The following is a 15,684-nucleotide window of genomic DNA, read 5'->3' as shown; positions in this document are numbered from 1 at the left end:
CTTTTGTAAACAAGAGAAGAAGGGTTGAAAGGAGAGGAGGAGAGTGGGGAAAAAAGAAGCAAGATATATCATGTACAGGTACAAATTCCTTATTAAATGTTACCATTATGTATATCTAAAATGTATTAATAAAGTTTAAAAATTTTTACATAGTCTCTTTTGTACTAAGTGGCTCATTTGTATTATGGAAACATAGTTATTATTTCATAGATTTGGTATTTGGGAGAATACACGTGCATAATGGAAAAAACCTTAGCTTTCATGTCAAATCCAAATCTTGATATTTCCTAATGAACAGCTTGAGCTTGGACCATTTAACTGTTACATCCCTGCTTTAGACCTGAAAAGAAGGAGGGTGCTTAAAGAAAAGTAATAAATAAGGAAAGAAGATAATCATGAAGGATCAGGAGGAGGGAAGAGAGCACAGAAGCTAGAGTTAGACAGTGGGCCCTCGACTCTGCGTATCATTGACATTGGCCGTGCTCTTGACCAGTCCCAGCTATTTGATAGACATGAAGTCTGATGTCACTTGCTCAAGGTCATGTGAATGGGGCAGAGCAATTAAAGCTTTACTTTCTAAATCTTACTTTCCTTCCCTGTAAAATCATTCTGTTGGCAACTGTCTCATTACTTGCTACAAGGAGCAGTTAAGATCATAACTGGGAGCCAGGGGTTGTGGCACAACTGTGACCCCAGCTGCAGAGGAGGCTGAGGCAGGAGGAGGGTTGCGAGTTCAAGGCTGGCATGGGCAACATTGTGAGTCCCTGTGTCAAAACAAATAAAAAAGATCATAAATTGTAAGGAGCAGCCTACAGTGCCTTGCATAGGAGAAGTACCAATAAATGAAGGTGGAAAGTGCTTCAACTATTCTGAATTCTGTCAGATAAAATGTGATATTTTGTCCCTACTGTCAAAAAGTCTTGTCTCTTTGGTGCTGTGTGCTGAATCTTAACGTATTTGGAAGTTGAGTTCTCATACTGCAGTATACTGAGAATGCTCATGCTTAGTTTATGAATGACAATTGTTGGTATAGATACAAAAGATACTAACAGTGTACCTGGAGCAGTGTGTTTAAGCACTTTCTCCTATGTTGGCTTTATCTTTAGAGCACACATGTTGAGAGCACTGTATTTGTGGCTGTAGAGAATGGAAGCAAAAAGCAGTGTGAGGCTCAGGAGCGAGTGATGCTGGGTGCGGACAGGGCAGTGGTGAAAATATTAAGTGACTGTATGAGGACTTAGGAGTTTATTCAACAACGAATTTTTACAGCTTAATCAAAGATATTTTTAAGGGAACTGTCATTTTTTTTCATAACAAGGGCATGGCTGAGAAGAATGTAACAACTGATAGTGTAGTAGAGTGTCATTTCCTGGGCTCATCACAAGTCACCAGCACTCTCACCATGTCAACATGGGGAATTATTCGAATTTCACAATGTACTGTCCGGTAACCAGACTTCTCTCTGCCTTCGGTTGCAGACCCTAATTATCTCATGGCTAACGAGCGCATGAACCTGATGAACATGGCCAAGCTGAGTATCAAGGGCTTGATTGAATCAGCTCTGAACCTGGGCAGGACTCTGGACTCTGATTACGCACCCCTGCAGCAGTTCTTCGTGGTGATGGAACACTGTCTGAAGCACGGCTTGAGAGGTGGGCTGTGTTGTGCATGCAGCTAGCTCCTAGTAATGCACACTTGCAAAGAAAGCATTCTTTATAGAATCAGTAATGTAATATGCTGGAATGTAGGCTCTGTGTGAGAGTAGGGCTGTGATGACTTAAAAGACTAACAGGGCTTCAAAAATGCAGATCATTAAGCATTAAGTGGGAAGGGCCATCATATGTGCTTAAGTCCAGTACTGCAAGTGTGTCCAGTTGACAGGGGGAACTAGGCCTCCCACCATGGGATGTGACTTCCACAAGGTTGCACAGCGTGTTGGACAGAGCAGGTGCTAGAACTCGTGTCTCCTGACTCTTGCTTCAGGGTTCAGAACCATAAGCTTTTTTTTTTTTGGTAACAGGGATCGAACTCGGGTCCTTGCACTTGTGCAGCAGGCGGTGAAACCACTGACCTAAATCCCCAGCCCAGAACCATAAGCTTTTAAGGCAGGACCCAGTCTTATTTGCATTTGCTTCCTTTCTTCCTCCTTTCTCAGTATTCAGACTGCAAATCATTGTTTTTTGGCATTGGACTATTTTCTTTACTAATGCTATGAAGTTTTAAGTACTAAATTGCTAAAATGTTTTATTAGAGCCTTGGGCCACAATTTCTTCCTGAAAATGATGGACTAAATCTTGGCAAATAGAGACGTTTTTATTTTCACAAAATTTTATTTATTCTGAAAGCAAGAATAATTTTTAAGTTGCCTAATGATCTAGGATTGGGTCCCTGAAAAGATAGAAGTATGAAAGGTGTGTGTGTGTGTGTGTGTGTGTGTGTGCGCGCGCGTGTGTAGTATGAGTCTTTATATTATAAAAATACTAAAAGGGTGCTTTGTTGTTGCCTTAGCCAAGAAAACTTTTCTTGGACAAAATAAATCCTTCTGGGGACCTCTAGAACTGGTAGAGAAACTTGTTCCAGAAGCTGCAGAGATAACAGCAAGTGTTAAAGACCTTCCAGGACTGAAGTAAGTCTAAGGATGAACCTGCGTCTCCACAGGAGCATTCTTACTGTCTCCTTGAAGAATGCAGTAAAGACGACAATGCCCATAATTATTTTATAGCAATCCAAAAGGCATACTGTTGTTATGAGTAAATAACTATGAAAGAAGTGGTATCTCGAATTATAAGAAACATGTGCCCTTGAAAAATAATTATTTTTCCAAGAGAGTAGTCTTTGTGTTAAAATACCAAGCATATTCTTACTTCTTTTTATTTTAAAGCACTTGTGAGAATCAGCCTCAAGAAATTCAGTCTGGGGAGGTGGCTTGACCTAACTTAGTGAAAAACAAGACAAGCATGTATTCAGCAGGGCTGGTTGGTGCATATGTATAATTCCCAGTGCTCGGGAGCCTGAGGCAAGAGGATCACAAGTTCGAGGGCAGCCATAGATACATAATGAGTTCAAGACCAGCTGGACATAGCAAGATCCTGTCTCAAAAAAAGAAGGAAAGAGTGTTCAGTGGAGTCTGAGATACCAGCATTAGAGCAGGTGTCTACTGGACCTTAGGGACTGCCACCTACAACTTCCCTTACAACTTGGGTTTACTGATCAACATTCCAAATGAGATTGGCTTAATTTTCAGCAGATAAAGGATTAAACTGCATCTGCAGTAGCATTAGGCTAGTAACATAATCCACACTAAATTTAGGAGGAGTTTTCAATACAAATCTGAAGGACTGTCTCCAGGCAGGTCTCCAGAGGTCTTATCTTCAGATTGTGGTCACATGCAGTAGAATTTTTGCAAAAGCATCTGTCCCAAATGTACCCCCAAGTCTCGCTGTCCCACAAAACTCCTTGTGTGGGGATGTAGTGGGAGAGGCGATGAGGAGCACTTCCCTGTGCTCATTTCTCTGCTGCACTGTGGCCCCTGCCACTGTTAATCATGCTGTTATAATTTGTGCTTTGGGTTGCTGTGTTTTCTAGGACACCAGTAGGCAGAGGAAGAGCCTGGCTTCGTTTGGCATTAATGCAAAAGAAACTTTCAGAATATATGAAAGCTCTGATCAATAAAAAGGAACTTCTCAGGTATGAACATCTTTTTTAGCTTTCTTCATTCCTTGGTATGCTCTGTTATCACACAAAACAACATGGATTAATCTCATGAGTATAATTTTGGGCAAGGAAATAATACACAAAAATACATTGTGTATTGTTTCATTTATGTAAAGATCAGAACATACACAAAACCAATTTTTTATAATAGACAGGAAGAGGCCACTGGCCAGTGGCCTTTAAGTTTCTGGTGATACACTGTCTCTCAGTCTGGATGCTGGTTGTACAAGTGTGTGCTCTCTGAAAATGCATGTGGGGCTGAGGCTGTAGTGTAGTAAACCATTTAAATTTTTCCAAAAGAAATTCAAATGTACTAGATTGCTTCTGAGAAATACTACAGAGAAGAAGTAACAGAATTGAAAGAAATGCCTGGATTTTCCAAGAACCCAGTCTTTACAAAAACTGCACTGCAGATCATAATAGAGCATTGTTTTGATTTTTCTGCATCTACATATACCATTTATCATTATTTTATTCCAAAGAAGATTAGACAAATCAGGAAAAAGAGAAATAAGACCATTTTGTGGAGCTTACATATTTCTACAATATGACGGCTCAGCTTTCCTGGGCCAAGCCCTGAAGTGACATATGGTCTAGTTTTCAAGCACTAGATAGCTGCAAGGGTGTGTCTTTGATCGGAATTGTATGGTTCTAGGTTGGATTCTGAAGCATTAACTCTGTCAGTATTGTGAACTGGACAGAATAGTCTTCATATACAATAGTTTTATTTGCTTTGCCCGGCAGTTTTACTTCTAGTTATGTGAAAGAAATACATAAGGTATATGTACCAAAAAGTGTGTCAGTTCTGACAGATACAGTACATTTTTAGATCATTTTTCTGCTGTTTTGAACTGTTCTACTGTTTGCTAATATCTTTTTTTTGGTACTGGGGATCAAACTCAGGACCTTGCATTTGCAAGGCAGGCGCAGTGCCGCTGAGCAAATCCCCGGCCCTGCTAATATCTTTTATAGAGAAGAAGAAACTAAAATCAAGAAATGATATTGATTGTTACCAGAAATTGAGGTTGACCTTGATTAGTCCCAGGTGACTTGGTTGAAATCCAGTAGATTGCGGTGATGTTTAAACATGGCATCAGAGTGATTGAAAATGAGTATTTCAAGTCACTGGGTTATTTTTTTGTTTGCTTTGTTTTGTGGTGCTGGGGATTAAGCCAGAGCTATACCCCAGCCACCAGGGAGAAATTTTGAAGTCCATTTTTAGAGAGCTCATGGCCAATTTTAGGTTCATAGTAACATTGAGCAGAAAGTACAGAGATCTCCTGCATACTCCCTGCCCTGACGTAAGCACAACATCCCCTCTTATTGTCCCATGCCAGAATGATACATTTGTTTTCATTTATGAGCCTATACTGACATATCATTGTCTCCCAAAGTTAACAGTTGTATTAAGGTTCACTCTTGGTATTGTTCTTTTTATGGTTTTTAAAAATTATAATGGCATGTGGCCACATGTCCTTATAGTATCACATAGAATAGTTTCATAGCTCCAAAATTCTGTGTTTCCCCTGTTTATCCCTCCCTCATCTAGCCTTGGCAACACTGATCCTCTTAACCATTGTCCTGGGTTTTCCTTTTCCAGAACGTCAAGTAGTTGAAGTCATGTAGTATGTAGCATTTTCAGACTGTCTCCTTTCACTTAGTACTACATATTTAAGGTTCCTCCTTGCCTTTTCATAGCTTGGTAGCTCCTTTTTTAGTACAGAATAATGTTTCATTATCTGTACATGTCACATTGTTGGTTTATCCATTCCCTTACTAAAGAATATCCTGGTTGCTTTCAAGTTTAGACAATTATGAATAAATCTGCTGTGAACACTCCTGTGCAGGATCTTGTGTGGATGTAACTTGGGTAAATACCAAAGGACATGATGGGTCATGTAGTAAGAGTGCTTCGCTGGGTTGTTTTGTTTTGTTTTGATTTTGTACCAGGGATTGAACTCAGGACCTTGTACTTTCGAGGCAGGAGGTGGCACCACTGAGCTAAATCCCTGATCCGGCTGGGGTTTTATGTATTGGAATCACTGCATCGTTAACTAGTATTTTATCCTCTGAGGGTCTTGTAGAGAATTTTTACCCATTTAGAATTTTTCACTTTTAGGTACATTGTATCTCTTTTGCTTTAGTGGTAAAAGTGCCAAACAGCCTGTTTGAGAAAGGATTGTCTAAGGAAAAGGAAGTTTGGACTACATGAATACAGAATACCTACAACAGGGATGTTATAAAAACAGCATAAGCAAAGTTGTAGGAAGTTGTTTATTGAAACAGAAAGATACTGTTAAATCAAAAAGTTTTCAAGTTAATTATAATGATGTAACCTTTTTTATTTTTCCTTAAAAATATGTATGTCTCCATAAATTATCTGAAATGTATATTGTCTTAAGTTATGAGTAAGTTGAATTGTAAGGTTTCTTGAACGTTTTCTTTGCTTTTTTTCTGTAGTAAAAATTGATTTTTATTAAACAATGAAAGTTATCTCCTAAAATTTTAAATCTTCAGCCTATTATCATACTGGTTATTAGGCAGTTTTTGTCAATTAGTCAAAATTAATATATATAATTCAGCAGTTCACTTTTTTATCAGTACATGTTTACATTCATCATGAGTTGGTATATAACACATCTTAAGGTTCACTTTTTTTTCTAGTACTGGAAATTGAACTCAGGACCTTGCACTTGCCAGGCAGGCACAGCGCCACTGAGCCACATCCCTGGCCCAGAATTCACATTTGGGGGGGGGTGGGTATCGAGGATCGAACTCAGGTCCTTGCACTTGGGAGGCAGGTGGCGGAACCACTGAGCTAAATCCCCGGCCCGAAAGTTCACAATTTTAAGATGTTTACTCAGTGCATTACAGAAATGGTGTGCTTAAAAAGACTAAATAGGATAAGGCAATTTTTTTTAAAGCAACTAAGTTCTTAGATGCATAACAAATTGCAGAATTATCCCATGGTACACCACAAATACAAATATGTCAGAAAAGTCTGAATACTTGTTTCAACCACAATACCATACTGACACTATTATTTTCAGCCAGACCCTGTACATACTGTCTAAAGAGTTATTCATGCACTTGTTACCTAAAATATTTATCAAAACCTTTGTGTTATTTTACTTTTTCACACTTATCATAGATGACCATATTCAACCATGAGGCAAGTGTTTTCTCCTTGCTTTGTGGTTGTATCATGGGTTTTGAGGCTTTATTATAGTAATCTGTGGACGTCTCTTTCAGTGAGTTCTATGAACCAAACGCTCTTATGATGGAGGAAGAAGGAGCTATAATTGCTGGCCTGTTGGTGGGGCTGAATGTCATTGATGCTAATTTCTGCATGAAAGGAGAAGATCTGGACTCTCAGGTATGGGAAAAATATTCATTTAACCAAGAATATCACTGAGTTCTGTTACCTTTTTATGTGGATTCTAAGGTATCAACCAAGTTAGAAGAAATTAAGTTATAAATAGGATTGCCTTTAGGTTTTTGGTTTTTTGTGGGTTTTTTTGGTACTGGGGATCGAACTTGGACCTTGCACTTGCGAGGCAGGTGATGGATCCACTGAGCCAAATCCCTGGCCCAGATTGCCTTTAGTTTTGATGTGAATATTAAAGATTTTTTGTCTTCTGGAATGTTTTTTTAAATTATTGTCTTGGCTGTGATAACCTATTAAATACATAACCTTAGGGCCGGGGATTTAGCTCAGTGGCTCCACCGCCTGCCTCACAAGCACAAGGTCCCAAGTTCAATCTCTGGTACCAAAAAAAAAAAAAGGAAATACGTAACCCTACGTACAGCTCCAGTATAATATGGTAGTTATGAGTGAAGGCTCTGATGGCAAATTAGCATGAATTTAGTTCTAATTCTCTTCTTCATTTCCTAGCTGAATATATATTGGAGTTAGGTAGTCTGTTAGTGCTTTGAAGTCTTTGATATAATGTGGGGATAAAAAAAATATGTGTTCCATAGAGTTACTGTGAAGAATGCAAAAGTTAGTACATGTAATTCTCTTAGAACAGAGCCTAGCACATATCAATTGCTGAACAAATAAAAATGCTGATTTCAGTACCACTGTTTCTCATCTTTTCTGGATAAAATGCTACAATGAATTTCTATTAGGTTTTAGTCTGGGAAAATAGAAAAGGAAATATAATGTAGTCGGGATTTTACCAAATAAATTAGCTGAATAATAAAATGGCAGTCTTAAATGAATGCATCAGTGAAAGTTTGAAAGGAGAGAGGTCAAAATGTTGGCAGTGGTCATCGTAAGGGGGTGAGATTATGGGTCTTTTATATTACTTTTCTTTGTTTGTATTCTCTGAAACTTACTCAGAGGGATGGGCATTATTTTTGTAATTATAACTTAAAAAATTATTCCCTAAGGGGCCAGGGATTTAGCTCAGTGGTTCTGCTGCCTGCCTCTAAAGCACAAGGTCCTGAGTTTGATCGCCGGTACCAAAAAAAAAAAAATTAGTCCCTAAAAGTGACTAGAAGTTCAGTAGCAGAATATCTGAAATAAATAAAAGGGAAACTTTATACCTTATTTGCATTTATATTAAGCATTCTATTGATTTTCTTAGTCATGATCTGGTCTTCTAGGTCATATTGATTTAATCTTGATTCTTGTAGTTCATGTCAATTCTTGATTGCATTTAAAGTAAAACATTAAATTTTCATCATAAATTTCTGATTTTGTCATGATAGTATTATCATTTGGAGTACCTAGAGAGAGATATTGTTTGGTGCCTTCAAAAACTTACCTAATTTTGTATTAAATTCTGAAAATCTCTCTGTAGGTTGGAGTTATCGACTTTTCCATGTATCTCAAGGATGGGAACAGCAGTAAAGGCAGTGAAGGGTATGTATAAAGAAAATTAGATTTCTTTTCTTTTTCTTTAGTATTGTTTCCCCTTTTGGTAGTGTTTCAAATTTACTGCAATACTGATGTAACAGACTTATCAAAAGAATTTCTAAAGATAGACTTAATAAAGTCTTGCTGAGAACATCTGATTATTGTTCTTAGTGCCAAACCATGAAAAGGTTTTTTGTTAAGTGATTGTTCTGTTCTTTAGCTCAGGAGCAAACAAAATAAAAATTTATAAAAGGAATCCAATTTCTCCACCTCTTTAAAGTACTATTTGAGGGCCAGGGATTTAGCTCAGTGGTGCCACCGCCTGCCCCACAAGCGCAAGGACCCGAGTTTGATCCCTGATACCAAATAAATAAATAAATAAACAAACAAACAAACTATTTGAAAACACAGCTTTTCACAAAAATGATTTGTTCTTGGGCTGGAGATTTAGCTCAGTGGTTCCACAACCTACCTTACAACCGCAAAGTCCCAAGTTCAATCCCCAGTACCAAAAAAATTAAAAATTAAAAAAAAAAATTCAATGTCATTTTTTAAAAAAAAGGATTTTTTCTCAATGTGCTTAAAATTTGCAGTATGAAATATACCTCATGGGGTTACATAAAATATTAATTAACATCAGGGTCAGTATGATGGTATATGCCTATAATCCTAGCTACTCAGGAGGCTGAGGCAGGAGAATCATGTTTGGGCCAGCCTGGGCAACATGGCAAGACTTGTCACAAAATAAAATAAAGCAGACATTATAGGGAGCTGAGTGAAAGTTTTCTGGAACTTGGTACATTTACAGCTTTAATTGTAAATTTAAAATTATTTCAAACAGTTTAAAATTTTTAAATATTATTTATAGTACTTGGTGATTAGAGAACAGAAGTACACCATATACATTTTACATACCAGTTAAAACCATAATTATTAGTCCAAAGTTTTAACCTTGGTTTAAGAGTATATCACTCAGGGCTGGGGATTTAGCTCAGTGGTTCCGCAACCTGCCTTGAAAGCACAAGGTCTTGAGTTCGATGCCCAGTACCAAAAAAAAAGAAAAAAAAGAGTATATCACTCATTATTTTGGTAATTGGACAGGCATGTGGAATTAATTTTGGCCTTCAGCTGAAGAGTCTATTTAACTTGTGCCTGCTACGGTTTAATTGGTTCTAAATGCTTAACCTTCATACCATTTACTTTTACTATATAACCAAGATACTCATGTAATGGTATAAGATCCCAATGATGAATGTAACTATTTTATACCTAAAATGTACCGATACTTTTACTATATATAGCATTTATATATGGCACTTAAAGGCAAATATATGGCTTTTGAGAACAATGATATTACACCATTGTGAGTTTAATTCAGCTTTTATGACAAATGGAAAATGTTGCTATAAATACTAGTGAAGCTGAAAAATTAGCTTGCAAAAAAAAACTTTATATGCACTGATAGAGTATAAAACATTATACCTAAAATCTAAGTTACTAAAGTTTGTAAGCACTTTGTTTTTGTTTTTTTTAACTTTAACTCACTTTTTGAGTATAATTGACAAATAAAATTATGTATATTTAAGGTATACATCATGTTTTGAGATACGTAGGCATTGTGAAGTGATTGTTACAACCAAGCTAATTAACATACCGATCTCCTCACACACTTATGGCAGTTCTTAATTTCTTCCACTTAGTAACATTTTACAAGGGCCGGGGATGGAGCTCAGTGGCAGCATGCCTGCCTGGGAAGCACACAGTCCTGAGTTCAACTTCAGCACCAGAGAAAAGAAAACAAAACCAAAAGCGTTTTATAATAGCACAAATCAAAGAAAAAAATTTTTTAAAGAAATAGGTGTTCATCTCACTCCGAGAGCATAAAACAATGAATACCATTCTAGACAATTTCTTGATTTTTTTTTTTGTTTTTGGTACCGGGGATTAAACTTGGGACCTTGCACTTGCAAGGCAGGCGGTGGCACCACTGAGCTAAATCCCTGGCCCTCACCATGATCTCTTAACTCTGTAATCAGTCACTTGTTTCCATCCAACATTGCCTCCCTTGCTCCCCCTCTTATCCCCCTCTTATTTCCTTCCATTTGTCTAATAATGGTCTTCCTTCTACTTTCCTGTCATCTTTTTTAGGAAAAATATGCACTATTTGTCTTTCTGAGTACAACTTATTTCACTGAGCATGATCACCAGTTCCATCCATTTTTCTGTAGATAGTACACAGTAATTCCATTTTTCATGACTACTGAATAAGGTTCCATTGTGTATTTGTGCCACATTTTCTTTAGCCATTCATCTATTGATGGCCACCTAGGCTGGTTCTGTAGCGGCTGTTGTGAATTGTGCTGCACCAGATAGGTATACAGGTATCCCTATGGTGTACTGATTTTAATTCCTTCTGGTGTATGCCATGGAGTGTTATAGTTGGATTGAATGGTGGTTCTATTTTTAGTTAATGTTTTTTTTTTAATTTGTTATCCCAAAACAAACCACTCTCCCTAAGAGCTATCCTCTCTTAGTCTCCCCCGCTAGATCTAGGCAACCACTGAGTCACTCTGTCCTTAATAGATTTTCCTATTCTGAGAATTTTTTTTTACTTCAAAATAGACCATGCTTATAGCAACAATAAAGAGTTTATCATATCCAAAGAAATAGAAATCCTGGGAAGTGAGCTCTCACTCTGTGTTAGATTGAAACTAGAAACCAACAGCAGAAACATACTCAGAATACAATAACTTTGTATTTAAGCACTTTGTCAACGTGGATTTCATTTTTCTTTTTTTCTTCCAGTACTGGAGATCAAAGCCAGGGCCTTCACACTGAGCTCTATCCATCCCCAGCCCTTTGATATTTCTTAGTTTGAGACAGGGTCTTTCTAAGTCACTGAGTTGCCCAGTCTGGGCTTGAATTTGTAATCCTCCTTCATCAGCTTCCAAGAGTGCTGGGATTATAGATCTGCACCTTGATGCCCTGCTTCATCTTTGAACTTCTTTTTTTTTTTTTTTAGTACCAGGGATCGAACTCGGGTCCTTGTGCTTGTGCAGCAGGCGGCGAAACCACTGAGCTAAATCCCCGGCCCATCTTTGAACTTCTGAGGCTTTCTTGTCAAGTCTGTCTTCTGGCTCAGTGTATCTGTGCCCTAATTTTCTTCTTATAATTTATGAAAAGACTGGGTGGAAGGAAGGCCCTTGGTATTTCCTGTGTTACTTATTTTATCTTTTATTTCCTGTCCTCTGCCCCCCCAGGGATGGTCAGATTACTGCAATTCTGGACCAGAAGAACTATGTGGAAGAACTCAACAGACATCTGAAGTAAAGAATGAATAAATAATATTCTTTTACTGAGATTTGTTGGGAGAGAAGGGAAGTGTAAAAACAATGAGCAATGAGGATAAATTCAGAAAATGTTCAGCAAACTCAGAATTGTGGCTTGCAGGCAGTTAGGTACTGGATACATGAAATTTAACTGTTTCACTGAGCTTTAATAAAAGAAAGTGTAAAATTATTATGAATTTATAACTCTACTGATAAAAAACATCCACTGAAGAATTATAAAATATCTGATACATATAATTAAATTAGCAGCCTTCTTAATGCAGTGGGTAGATAAAGCCACATATTGCAAGATGATCTTAAGTAAACTATTCATTATTTTACTTCCCTCGGATGAATCATATCCCTTGCTCCCTTGCATTTCACACTTATGAATTGAGTTAATTGTTACCAAGTTCTCACCAAGTATTTTCAGAACCCTCCAGACCATGAAACAGTCTCCTCTGTCCGGAGGACAGTGATCCAAAACTATTGATAACCTTAGTACTTTGATGTTTTTGTTATACTAAAGACTGCGGTGATTAATTCAAGAGATCAGTATATCCATTAGATATCTTAATAATGTATAGAACTTTATAAGTTCTGTAATGAAAGCCATTTTTAATTTAGGACTTACAGTGCAACTATGCTAGTATTGGTATTATTTTTTAGTTTTCTTGGTTCCAGCTAACAAATGCAATTTAAGTCCATTTTTTCTGGAGACCAAGAACCCATTGTGACTATAATAAACTATACAGATATCAGCCAAGCCCGAGGCAACCTTTTGACTACAATTGACAATGAAATATAAACAGGACTCTTATTTAGTCTTCCCTTAGTTTCTAACGCATAGGATTGTTGAAAAGAATAAATGAAATAATGCAATACAAGTAAAATAATTCATAAGAGTGGTTGTTGAGCCAGGCATGGTGGCTCACACCTGTAAGCCATGCTATTCAGGAGGCTGAGGCAGGGGTCAAACGTTTGAAGCCGAGGATTTAGCTCAGTGGCCCCATGCCTGCTTTGCAAGTGCATGGTCCTGAGTTCAATCTCCGGTACGGGGGGGGGGGGGTGTTGAAACCAGCAGCCTGGGCAGCTTAGCAAGCCCCTGTCTCAGAATTTATAAGGGGCTTGGGATGTAGCTCAGTGCTCCCCATGTTCAATCATTGGGGTCGGGGAGGCAACTAAATTAAATATTTATCTGAATACAGACTCCAGTGCCAAAGGTACGGCAACTAAGGCAAGACACACCTTTGTAAATTGTCTTGAAGCATACAAGTCTATCATCAATTGTGGATATTAGACAATGAATGATAAGTGTGGTGGAGGTCTGAAAAAGAAGGTACAGATTATTCTGTTTTTCAATAAAGACTATATGGATTTTTTCTTCTCTTAATAGTGCTACAGTAAATAACCTTCAGGCAAAAGTAGATACATTAGAAAAATCCAACACTAAACTGACAGAGGAGGTAAGTGTTTTGGAAATCCTTTGATCTGTAAAATTTAATAATGTGCATTAGTGAACCTAATGATGTTTGTCACCTTAGAAATAAAGGACTTGAAGGGCTAGGATGTAGCTGAGTGGCACCATGCCTTCCTGGCAAGCTGAAGGTCCTGAGTTCAATCCCCAGTACCGGGAGGGAAAAAAAAAAGAAATAAAGGACTTGACTTTTCAGATGTTACCTACTCTAGTATGGAGCTCTTCACTCTGGCCAGTCTTTCACCCCAGGGTTCTTTACCCATTTGAAATGAATAGGCTAACTGGCTAATGAAGTATTAACATTTTGTCTGGGCCAATCTCTAGTAGATATTTAGTACAATAGCATGATAGTCATCATTTATTTGTTTAATCAATATTTGGGGCACTATGTGCTGAAGCGAGTCATTGTTTTTTATTAAATTTTATTGGTACAGTTTAGGTGCACAGTATAATGACATTCATCATTGGAAATTTGCACTTTTACATAATCTCTCTTGGTTCTTATTTTTCCCCCTTCCCCTGCCCTCTCCCCAATCCCTCCATCCCTCCCTATTTACAAAGACTTTGTTTCCATTTTTCATTTTCTCATATTCCATTCCCTTCTTTCCTTCCCCTACCCCTCTCACTTCCCCTTCCCCTTTGCCCCTTTTCTTCCTATTTCACATTATCTCTTGTCAGCTTGACAAGCTCCTGGCCCTACATTATAATTTTTCCTCAGGACAGTGGGATAGACAAGATAAAGAGCACAGGTCCAAAGTCCCAGCCCTGCTCCCATGGCCTCTGCTCAGGTGTCCTGTGCTCCTGAGTCACTCATCACCTGACTCTGAAACAAGGATGTTGCTACTTCCCCCTTTGGCCTCACAGTGACTCTGAAGATCAGATCAAGGAGAATTCTTGAGAAAAGTCCCTAAAATCAGAAGAGAAAATTCACCTCATGTTTTACTTATGATTAATAAAGCTGGTGGGGTTTTTTTTGTTGTTTTGTTTTTTTTCTGGTACCGGGGATCAAACTCAGGACCTTCAGCTTGCAAGGCAGGTTCAGTGCCACTGAGCTAAATCCCTGGCCCAAAGCTGGTTTTTTTCTAACTAGCCAAAGGCTACACTACAGGTTTTTCTTTAATAACACAGATGTTTCTGTGAAAAGTGGTAAGTAAAATTATCATTATTACAAAGAATTTATCTTCTATCTCTAATAATAACAATCCCATTATATACAGTAAGATAAATTTGGTTTAAGTAGAATCAAATTAAAGTGAGGAATATGCTGAACTAATTTTTCTTCAAAAGAAGGTTTTCATTGTTAGAATTTTAAAACACCTTTGCAGCTCTGTGGGCTTCATTTTTGAATGAAGATTTTTAAATTATAAATACAGAACTTCAATTCATAGAAGTGACTCTTAGAATCGTACCGCATGAGGCTTCTCCATTCAGCACAGACATTTTCTACTGCGATCCTGCCGCTACTGTCTTGAGTATGGCATAGCAGTTGGACAGCCTCCGAGTTGCCCCACTCAGGTTCACGGCCAGCATGTGCTAGCTTTCTAATCTTGGGCCAAATACTTAGGTCTTGTTCCATTGCTTGGCTTACTTGTCTATAAAATGGTTTACTTATCTCTATCTTATAATAATATTTTATGTTTATTCAAGTTAAATTATTTATGCACAATAATAGCCTAGAAGAGTGTCTGATACTGCCTAAGCACATAGTAAATGTGATTGTTGTTGGGCGCTATAGTACACTCCTAAAATCCTAGCTACTTGGGAGACTGAGGCAGGAGGATCCCAAATTCCATACAGACCTGAGCAACTAAGCAAGACTCTGTCTCAAAAATAAAAAGCACTGGGGGATGTAGCTCAGTGGTAAAGCACCCTAGGTTTAATCTCCAGTACTTTATTTTTTTGTGGGTTTTTTTTTTTTTGCTTGTTTGTTTTTTGGTACAGGGGATAGAACTTGGGACCTTGCGTTTGCAAGGCAGGCAGCAGAACCACTGAGCTAAATCCCCAGCCCAATCCCCAGTATTTTAATCAGTCGTAAACATGGCTGTTAGTTTTACCCCATCACAAGACTTTTCCCCTGACTTAGATTTATTATACCAACAATACTTATTTGTTCCTTATTTATCTTATCAATAACATTTATTTTCCTAAAACTGAACTTAGTATTATGTGTACTTTATAGAAAAAGATAAAGCTAGTCAGGACTGCCTTTTCTCTTTCCATTTTGAGATATAAGAGGTACAAACAGACCTCTTTTCCCCAGTATGTCAGAATTAGAAGAATTGATCAAATACAAGTTCTAG

At 37.8% G+C, this 15,684-nt stretch overlaps 1 protein-coding gene across 20 annotated transcripts in view; it reads left to right on the top strand.

Annotated features, from left to right (window-relative positions):
* The window catches only part of Rufy3 (RUN and FYVE domain containing 3), a 107,302-nt gene that overhangs the window by 59,210 nt on the left and 32,408 nt on the right, over window positions 1-15,684 (top strand). For all 20 annotated transcript variants that reach the window (XR_002391495.2, XM_087188408.1, XM_087188428.1 and 17 more), the window contains 7 exons: window positions 1,479-1,652; window positions 2,509-2,626; window positions 3,586-3,687; window positions 6,967-7,090; window positions 8,523-8,584; window positions 11,839-11,904; window positions 13,304-13,373. Coding sequence is in view for 19 of the 20 variants with exons in the window: in XM_087188408.1 (XP_087044534.1) it covers window positions 1,479-1,652; window positions 2,509-2,626; window positions 3,586-3,687; window positions 6,967-7,090; window positions 8,523-8,584; window positions 11,839-11,904; window positions 13,304-13,373 (716 nt within the window). In the remaining variant the exon portion in view is untranslated. The remainder of the gene's footprint in view (window positions 1-1,478; window positions 1,653-2,508; window positions 2,627-3,585; window positions 3,688-6,966; window positions 7,091-8,522; window positions 8,585-11,838; window positions 11,905-13,303; window positions 13,374-15,684) is intronic.

The sequence above is a fragment of the Heterocephalus glaber genome, unplaced genomic scaffold, assembly GCF_053883595.1.
Source record: "Heterocephalus glaber isolate CG9 unplaced genomic scaffold, H.glaber_assembly_v1.0 deba00000281, whole genome shotgun sequence".
Lineage (NCBI taxonomy): Eukaryota > Metazoa > Chordata > Mammalia > Rodentia > Bathyergidae > Heterocephalus > Heterocephalus glaber.
The sequence above is the reverse complement of the archived record's forward strand: the minus strand, read 5'-3'. Positions and strand labels throughout refer to the sequence as shown.